Source organism: Polistes dominula, unplaced genomic scaffold (assembly GCF_049000335.1).
Source record: "Polistes dominula isolate Pdom_NZ unplaced genomic scaffold, Pdom_raw_medaka contig_32, whole genome shotgun sequence".
Classification (NCBI taxonomy): Eukaryota; Metazoa; Arthropoda; class Insecta; order Hymenoptera; family Vespidae; genus Polistes; species Polistes dominula.
The window spans coordinates 2739358-2749864 of NW_028300880.1; the positions used below are offsets into that span (position 1 = coordinate 2739358).

Below are 10507 nucleotides of genomic sequence, written 5' to 3' on the forward strand. Positions count from 1 at the left end.
TATGATATATATTATATTACACATGTTATACACATTAAATTATATTATATTTATTAATATTACATAAATTAAATCATATTATATATATTTAACAAATAATTATATATATATGTCATATTACACATTTAATTATTTTAAAAATCTTCAATAAAAGAAATTTATAAAAACATTGTCACATGTTAATACATATTTTCAATTAAAAATAATAATAACAACAAAAATAAATTCACTCATTCAAAGAAAAAAAAAAAAAAGAGAAATAAAAAGATAAGATATTAAAATCGATAAAAAAAAAAAATCAAATTGTCTTCATGCAAAAGAAAGGAAATAAATTTCAATGTAAGATATAAAATCAATATGGGCGTGTTATTAAAATGAAAATATTCAATGAAAAAGAAAATATTAAAATACGAGTTATAAAAATGTATATAACTGGATAAGTGTGGGTGAGTTTTTAGTATGAGTATGTGTATCTGTATTTACGAAAAAAAAAAAAAAATAAACAGAAATTAGTAAATATACACAACTGTGTGCTATGATATTTGCCCCTACTGCTGTAAATCCTACGTTTTTTAACTTGTGTAAGTTTGTAAGTGTGATAACGAAGGTAACAGCGATAGTATTATATTTACTGCGAAAATTATCATTTTTTTGTTCGTGTTACGTTTATTTCAAACTCAGAATATAAAAAACCGTGAAACGGGAAGGAACATTACAGATAACATTTTTTTTTTTTTTAAGTGTCTTCTTCATTGATACGAATTTTGTTGTGGGGTTTCTTTTTATAGTTTTATTAAATTTTTATTTTTTATTTATTTTTTTTTTTTAATTCAATTGCTGGGAATTATCAACCACCATGAAATTAGGTATATCACATTCTACTTGCTATCCCTTAGATTTTCATTTAAAAATATAATTTAAGGTATTTTATTTTGCAGGAATGAAATTAAATAATATTTTGTATATAACTTTTTTGTATGTAAATATTTTTGTAAATAACATTTATAAATAATTGTTTAAATTAAAATTTTTTTAATCAAATTTCATTGTTTTGTCTTTTTTGTTTCTTAAATGAAAATATAATTAATATTATTATTTTTGCAGGAAAATATGTACCATTTATTTGCATGCTACTTGGGGTAGTACATTCGGAGGAAAGCATCGAAAAAGAATGCGATTATTCGCAATATTTACAACAAGGTGTTGATTATTACGTATATAATCCAGATTTTCCAGATTATTATACTGGAGAACATAATTGCCGATGGGAAGCTAACAGTAATACACGTGTACAATTGAATTGTTCATTTTTCGATGTACCACCGGTAAAAATCAAAATCAAATAATCTTCTCAATATTTTATTTTACTATTTTTTTTTTATTATTACATAACTATGATAGAATAGAATTTGATTATAAAATAAAATGAATAATTGAAATCCTCTTTCATACATCCTCTATTTTTGTAAACAGAGTCCAAATTGTACCATGGATTATTTAAAAGTGAAAATAAGCGATGACATCGAATATAAATTTTGCGGATTGAATTCTTTCTCAATACAATCCATTGGAACTCGTATGGAAATAATATTTCATTCTAGATACAACACTTATGGTGGTAAATTTCAATGTACATTAAGGGCAACCGAAGAGGAATGTAAATGTGGTTGGAAAAATCCGGTTTGTAATATTTTTAATATTAACTATTTATTTGATTATTATTTTTATATATAATAATATTTATATTAAATATTGTTATTTTTTATTTATTAAATATAAATTAATTCAATAATAATTTTTACATTTAATATATTAATATTATATAATATAATAATATTTTATATATTAAATATAATAATTAATAATGATATTATTTAAAATATATTTTAATTTAACATTGTAATTTTAAAATATAATTATTTAAATACAAATATTAATACAATATTAATTTTGATATTTAATATATAATATTATTATATATATATATAATATAACAATATTTTTTATTATAATAATAAAAATAATTTATATAATATAATAATAAATTTATTTTTTTATTATTATATATTATTAATTATTTTATATTATTAAAATTTAAATATTTATATTATAAATAATGATATTGTTAAGAATATATATTGTAATATAACAAAAGCACCAATTAATGTGATGTAAAATTTACAGTCAAGAATAGTGGGAGGTGTTGAAACTGGTGTTAACGAATATCCAATGATGGCCGGTTTAGTTGATTTTAGAAAACGCATTCTTCTTTGTGGTGCAACTATAATAACACCGCAACACGTAATAACGGCAGCCCATTGTGTTTTAGATTTTATCAACAATTATGGAGACTTTGGTGTCATCGTTGGTGAACATGACGTAACAACAGGTCCAATATTTTTTTCTAATTTTCATTTAACAAATAAACATTTAATGATTGAAAATCATTTTTCAATCATTTTATTTGACATTTTATTATTTTGAAATATAAACAAAATTAGGTGCCGATACTAACGTGACGAAAATTCATCTGGTCAGTGAAGTAATCATTCATCCTAATTATAAACGACGTATGAATGATGTTGCTGTCGTCAAAACAAAAACTCGATTCGATTATTCAATGAAAGTTGGTCCTGCTTGTTTACCATTTTATTACAGTCGACGAAGTTTTGTGGGAGAAGTTGTCACAGCCTTAGGTTTGTCTTTTAAGTAAAACAAAAGAAATTGAAATATTTTTTTCTACTTCATTCAACTATCATTTAAAATTATAATATTATTTTCAATAGGTTGGGGTTTACTTAGTTTTAGTGGTGCAAAATCGGACGTATTGATGAAAGTTAATTTACATGTTATTTCAAATCATAAATGTTCTAATTATTATTCTAACATAAGTGATAAACAAATTTGTACCTACGATAAAGGAAAAGATGCTTGTCAGGTAATTTATAAATCATTGATTTATTAATTAAAATCCTTATCGATCGTTATATCACGTATCAAGTGACATACAAAATAACAAATAATTTATTATTTACAATTAATGAAAATCATTAATATAAAAATGTGATGATCGATAGATAAGGATTAATTTCAATTAAATGATAAATCATTTCTGTTTTTTTATTTGTTTATTTGTTTGTATAGTTTGATAGTGGTGGTCCTGAATTATGGCATAATCCAAGTACCAATCGTTTAACTTTACTTGGGGTTATTAGTTATGGTAAAACGTGTGCAGATGAAAATCCTGGTGTTGCTATGAGAATTACCAGTTTTATGGATTTTATTCTTAAATCGACACCTGGTAAGATTTTATATTATTATTATTATTAAAATTATTTATATTTCAACAAAATCATTTCCAATAGTTTGACTACTTTTCTTTTTTTTTTCTATGTACCAATTTTTAATTCACATTAACAAATTTTAATTATTTGAAATAATTAAATTTTGTCACTCAGGTAATCCTAATTGAATTTTTGATATAATAATAAAATAAAATTAAAAAACAATATCATTCTTTAATTAAATAATTTTAAATAAAAGTATCTTTGAAAGTATACACTTAAACAAAAATATTTAATTTTAAAATGAAAGTAAAGTATAAACTAGCGCAAAAATTTAATTTAAAATAAAAGTAAAGTATCCCTAAAAAAAAAAATAATTGTCACCATTATACTTTAATATTTTTTAAAGAAAAAATAATATCATTCCTTAATTAAATAATTTCGAATAAAAGTATCTTTGAAAGTATACACTAACAAAAAAATACTTAATTTAAAATAAAAGTAAAGTATCCCTAACAACAAAAAATTTCTCATCATTATTCTTTAATATATTTTAAACAAATGTTTCATTAAATTTTTGATTATTTTTGTGTTCACAGGTGAAACATACTGCAAAGTGTATTAAATAACAAACCGAACTGCATGATTATCATATGACAAAGATAAAGACAAAGACAAATACCAAAAAACCAAAAAAAAAAAATGAGACTATATATTTTCTTATTAAATTATTATTTAAATAAATATGATAAGTAAGAAAAATATGTAAAAAAAAGTGGGTATTAGGCTATTCATTGTTAAGGATCGAGGTCATGACCCTGATCTGCTAAACGCTCGATATTCTCGATCATGCGTTTAAGGTTCTGCAGAAATAAAAAAAAAAGGGAATCCCTATGGAAGAAATTCTATATGACAAAGAATTAATAATTAAACATCATTTAATTAATATTTAAATTATTTTGTAAATAATAATTATAATATGTATAAAGTTAATTGATTAAAACATTTGTATGAAGTATTTTTTTTTTTCTAAGTGGGAACCAAAGATTAGGATGAATGACCTGTATTATCTATATAGTCAATTATATAATAATAAATTCAATATTTAAACTAATCTATCTATGATTTTTATTTGTTTATATATTTCCCTTCATCGGAATATTTTTTTTTATTTGTTTATCAACATTTTTATAATGAAATTTGCAAAAATTGTAATAAAATCATTTCTAATTGGTATCATATATGTACATACAGGGTGATCTGTAACTGATAGTAAAAGCGAAAAGACGGTGATTCTACATGAAAGAAAAAATTTCGGTATTTCCGAAAAGTTCGTAGGATATTTCCGAAAAGTTCGTAGGGTATTTCCGAAAAGTTCGTAGGGTATTTACGAAAAGTTCGAAGGATATTTGCAAAAAGTTCGTAGGGTATTTCAGAATAGCTCGTAGGGTATTTCCGAAAAGTTCTTAGGGTATTTCCGAAAAGTTCGTAGGGTATTTCAGAAAAGTTCGTAGGGTATTTCAGAAAAGTTCGTAGGGTATTTCAGAAAAGTTCTTAGGGTATTTCAGAAAAGTTCTTAGGGTATTTCCGAAAAGTTCTTAGGCTATTTCCGAGAAGTTCTTAGGGTATTTCCGAAAAGCTCGTAGGGTATTTTAGAAAAGTTCGTAGGGTATTTCAGAAATGTTCTTAGGGTATTTCCGGAAAGTTCGTAGGGTATTTCCGAAAAATTCGTAGGATATTTCCGAAAAGTTCGTAGGGTATTTCAGAAAAGTTCGTAGGGAATTTCAGAAAAGTTCTTAGGATATTTACGAAAAGTTCGAAGGATATTTGCGAAAAGTTCGAAGGATATTTGCGAAAAGTTCGTAGGGTATTTCCGAAAAATTCGTAGGATATTTCCGAAAAGTTCGTAGGGTATTTCAGAAAAGTTCGTAGGGTATTTCAGAAAAGTTCGTAGGGTATTTCAGAAAAGTTCTTAGGGTATTTCAGAAAAGTTCGTAGGCTATTTCCGAGAAGTTCTTAGGGTATTTCCGAAAAGTTCTTAGGGTATTTCAGAAAAGTTCGTAGGGTATTTCAGAAAAGTTCTTAGGATATTTACGAAAAGTTCGAAGGATATTTGCGAAAAGTTCGAAGGATATTTGCGAAAAGTTCGTAGGGTATTTCAGAATAGCTCGTAGGGTATTTCCGAAAAGTTCTTAGGGTATTTCCGAAAAGTTCGTAGGGTATTTCAGAAAAGTTCGTAGGGTATTTCAGAAAAGTTCGTAGGGTATTTCAGAAAAGTTCGTAGGGTATTTCAGAAAAGTTCTTAGGGTATTTCAGAAAAGTTCTTAGGGTATTTCCGAAAAGTTCTTAGGCTATTTCCGAGAAGTTCTTAGGGTATTTCCGAAAAGCTCGTAGGGTATTTTAGAAAAGTTCGTAGGGTATTTCCGAGAAGTTCTTAGGGTATTTCCGAAAAGTTCGTAGGATATTTACGAAAAGTTCGTAGGGTATTTCAGAAAAGTTCTTAGGCTATTTCCGAGAAGTTCTTAGGGTATTTCCGAAAAATTCGTAGGATATTTCCGAAAAGTTCGTAGGGTATTTCTGAAAAGTAAGTAAAAGAGCCTCGTGAACGAGCATCTTGAACGAGCCTCGTAAAAGAGCCTTGTAAAGGAGTCCCACGAACGAGCAAACTTTTCGGAAATTTTTATAATTAACATATATATATATATATATATATATATATATATATATATATATGTATTTACCCACATAACATAAAAACTTTCTAAAAACTTTTTAAAACATTTCTTGAAAAGCTTTAAACTTTTTAAAAAGGTTACTAAAAAATCTTTCTAGAAGGTGAAAATGCCCGCGTTAAGAGACTTGTAAAAGATTACTCTATCAGTAAAATATTTTAGAAATGTTTTTAAAATATTTTTGTAAAATCTTTTATGAATCTTCTTCAAAATATTTTCGAATGATGCCTGCAAGGTTTCTGAAAGATTTTTTGGAAATATTTTACGAAACTTTCGCTGAAAGAGCTCAAAACTTATCGTGTTATGTAGGTATATATATATATATATTTTTGTTATTGCTAAATAATCTATAAAGTTAATTAGTTAATAATAAATTCAATATTAAATCAATTGATAATTTTAAATCTTTTATATTATCTTTATCAGAATTTTTATTAATTTATTCAAATTTTTTGTAGACTAATGTTCAATCTTGTCAAGTATTACATACTTGTAAATATAATTACGATTAGTATAAAATATTATCATTTGAAGTGTTGTATAACTGTATTCTTTCATAAACGTCATTTCCTACTTTTCGGATAAACCTTCTTACGTCATTGGAAGGAAATATATACGTCATATATACGTCATCATGACGAATGATAAAAGATTGTGCCAACTTTGAAATTATTTTTCTCCCCTTTTTTTAATTTTTCTTCAAATTATTTCCTACCCTTTCATTTTGTACAATAATTTCATTTAAAATTATCAAGATTTATATCATTTGTCTTTTTTATTTCTTTTTCTACCAATATTACAAACGTTACATTAGCAATAATAATAAATTATTTATATATATATATATATATATATATATATATATATATATATATATATACTTTTTTTTTTTTAAATAAAATAAAGATAAACAAAACCACGAAATCGATATAAAATTATAGAAATAAATATTTCAATGTGTAAATGTATGATTCTTATCAATATTATTATACAATGATGCAACTGTAAATATGTGTATTGAGTATACAGGAAAATACGATTATAATGGTAAATTTTAATGGTGTAAATTTAATATTTACTCACGAAAATAGTACGATAGAGTGTAATTATGATACAACATTCTAACCATAATGGTACTTATTTCAAAAATTATGACTTTTCGTAAAACATTTTATGGTTTTCAAGTTGGTATATAAAAACAAGGCGAAAAGTATTTTGCCAACATATTTTTCGATGGGACTACATCGATGACATTTAAAAATTGTTTTTCAATTTTTTTTAAATTTCAACCATCAACACTATCGTCATGAATTCTGGTATTTTTTAAAACCTTAAATATTAATCAAATAATTTTTTATTCTTTTTCTAATTGATATTTTGTTATGTGTACACATATAGGTAAAATTATTTTATTATTTATAACGATAATAGGAGTTGCAAAATCCAGGGAAGAAAATTGTAAATGTGGCTGGGATAATCCGGTAAGTTAAAACAAAAACAAAATAAAATTAAATAAATTAAATAAAATAAATAAAAAAATATATAATTATATATATATATATATATATATATATATATATATATATATATATATACATATATATAAATAATATTATATATTTATAATATTTAATGGTATATTTATTATAATATAATAATACATAATACGTAATTTTATATTATATATATATATATATATATATGTATTGAAATAAACATATATTAATTAATTTATATTTAATTTAAATAAATATATATTAATTAATTTATATATATATATATATATATATATATATATATATATATATATATATATATATTTAAATTAATTTATATAACGTTTTATATATATATATATATATATATATATATAATATTTAATATATTTAATATATATTAATATTAATAATATAAAAATATAATTATAAATTTATAGTCGAGAATAGTAAATGGTGTTGAAACAGAAATAAATGAATTTCCCATGGTGGCACGTTTAATATATCCATCACCAAGAATGTATTGTGGTGGTACCATAATAACACCGCAACATATAGTAACTGCTGCTCATTGTCTTCAAAAATTTAAAAGAACCAATTATACCGGTATACATGTAGTTGTCGGTGAACACGATTATACGACAGGTAAAATCAAAACAATTTTATTTCATATCTCATTTTTTATTAATAATGATTTAACATTTGACTCCTTCTATTTATTATATTTAATCTTTTACTTTTAGATACGGAAACAAATGTGACCAAACGTTATACTATTGCGGAAGTAACTATACATCCGAATTATAATTCTCATAATAATGATATTGCAATTGTTAAAACAAATGAAAGATTTGAATATTCGATGAAAGTTGGACCAGTTTGTCTTCCATTTAATTATATGACTCGAAATTTAACTAACGAGACTGTAACAGCATTAGGTTGGTATTTGTAAATGTCACATTTAATTATTCAATATTTTATTTAATTAATTAATTATCGTAGGTTGGGGTAAATTAAGGTATAATGGTCAAAATTCAAAGGTTTTAAGAAAAGTTGATTTGCACGTTATTTCAAGGGAACAATGTGAAACACATTATGGAGCAGCTATTGCAAATGCGAACTTACTTTGTACGTTTGATGTTGGAAGGGATGCTTGTCAGGTTAAGTATATCAATTGTTATAATAATTAACACATTATAATTATAATTAATTAATTAACAAACCTTTGCATACAACTGTGTCTTTTTTTCTTAAGTTTTATTTCGCTTTTTTTGGACCAAATAATTAAAAGTAATTATTAAAAGTATTAATAATTATATAATTATTAAATAATACAATTTTTATATAATTAATAATTAAAAGTATTTATATAAAATAAATTAAAAGAAAACGTAATTAATAAAAGTAATAATAATGAATTTAATACAGTAATAATTAAAAATAATAATATGGTGTTTAATTAACGAGTAAGTGACCCAAATACAAAAAAGGTTAATTTGACAGTAAAAAAAAAACCATAAACTAAGATGAAAAATTGATTTGTGTATTTTACGATTGTACAGAACGACAGTGGTGGTCCAATATTATGGAGAAGTCCAACTACAGATAATTTAATTCTCGTTGGTGTAATTAATTTTGGTAGAACCTGTGCAGATGATGCACCTGGTGGTAATGCAAGGGTCACCAGTTTTATGGAATTTATTCATAACGCTACAATCGGTAAGATGATTTCTTTTTTTCATATATATTCTTTTTAACATTTTTAGTCGTTCGATAAACAAGTCATTTGATAACACCCACGTATCACTTTTGTAATATTATCTTCATCGTCATTGTTATCTATTCTTGGAAGGATTACTTTATAATCTTTTCGTTGTATCCCAGACACGTTTTCAATTTATTTTAAAAACTTTTATGAATTAATCTATTTTGATACTTATCTATCTTAACGAATATTTTATCGTAATAATGTAGTTTATCAACACATGTTTGATAATAATTTTTTTTTATCGATTTTTTTTTATCTATGCAACTAAACAGATTCAACATACATATATAAAATATTGAACAAATTCGTATTCAATAATTTATAATAATTTAATTTAATTTTTTTCCCTTTTTAAAAGTGCCCCTGACAAATTGGCAACCCATTCTACACAAAAAAAGAAAAAGAATGAAATAATACAATTTTTGTTTCTTAAAAGTGCCCCTGAAAGATTGACAACCTATTCAACATAAAAAAAAAGGAAAATTTTGTTTTATTCTTAAAAGTGCCCCTGAAAGGTTGACAATCTTTTCTACAGAAAAAAAAAACAAAAAGAATAAAATACATAATAAAATCTTTGTTTCTTAAAATGGCCCCTGACAGATTGACAACCCGATCTACAAAAAAAAAACGAAAAGAAAATTTTGTTCTTTCTTAAAGGTGCCCCTGAAAAGTTGACATCCCTTTCTACACAAAAAAAAAGGAATAAACTAATACAATTTTTATTCTCAAAAGTGCCCCTGAAAGGTTGACAACCTTTGATACACAGTTGCATTCTTTCATTACAGGAGAAACATACTGCAAGGCGGATTAAATAGAACGCAAGACACACATTCGCAACGTTACAAAGGACAAACATCGAAACAATGAAAGGACACGTTGAGTCATTCGTTGTTAAACAAAAAAAAAAGAAACATAAGACAAAAGAGCCCCCCCAAAAAATAAGGATTTTTAAAAAAGAGAAGAATTGCAAGTGGGTGTTTTAACAATCGAGGTCACGACCCTGATCTGCTTTGCGCTCGATATTCTCGATCATGCGTTTAAGGTTCCGAGGAGGAGCAAATAGGGTCCAATAGATACTGCGTGACATGATTTAACACTTATTTCAACATAAGTAAGAAAATTTAAATAAATTTGTCAACTAATTATCTATTTTTTCATCTTTTATCTCATATTTGCACGTTTATCAGAAATTTGTGTATTTTAATTGAAAATAAATGAAACCAATGA

The 10507-nt window shown here is 24.4% G+C and overlaps 2 protein-coding genes across 2 annotated transcripts; both read left to right on the top strand.

Moving 5' to 3' along the window:
• The first annotated feature begins 683 nt into the window (after positions 1 to 683).
• LOC107070493 (venom serine protease) lies at positions 684 to 4398 on the top strand. Its single transcript, XM_015328754.2, has 8 exons — positions 684 to 866; positions 1105 to 1325; positions 1474 to 1680; positions 2185 to 2389; positions 2502 to 2696; positions 2787 to 2938; positions 3145 to 3301; positions 3884 to 4398. The coding sequence occupies exons 1-8, from the start codon at positions 857 to 859 to the stop codon at positions 3907 to 3909; spliced, it is 1173 nt and encodes a 390-aa protein (XP_015184240.2). The 5' UTR covers positions 684 to 856; the 3' UTR covers positions 3910 to 4398.
• A 2924-nt stretch (positions 4399 to 7322) lies between these two features.
• Positions 7323 to 10176, top strand: LOC107070494 (venom serine protease). The gene is given in 7 exon segments (NM_001323337.1): positions 7323 to 7332; positions 7415 to 7497; positions 7953 to 8157; positions 8256 to 8450; positions 8515 to 8672; positions 9075 to 9231; positions 10066 to 10176. Coding segments are annotated over 7 exon segments (834 nt in total). The 3' UTR covers positions 10092 to 10176.
• The last annotated feature ends 331 nt before the right edge of the window (positions 10177 to 10507 follow it).

What these genes read in the sequence shown, in the direction of transcription:
- LOC107070493 (XM_015328754.2), top strand. An exon ending in CATTTTTCGATGTACCACCG is followed by an intron (nt 1,326 to 1,473) that starts GTAAAAATCAAA and finishes TTTTGTAAACAG; the next exon opens with AGTCCAAATTGTACCATGGA. An exon ending in AAGGAAAAGATGCTTGTCAG is followed by an intron (nt 2,939 to 3,144) that starts GTAATTTATAAA and finishes TTGTTTGTATAG; the next exon opens with TTTGATAGTGGTGGTCCTGA.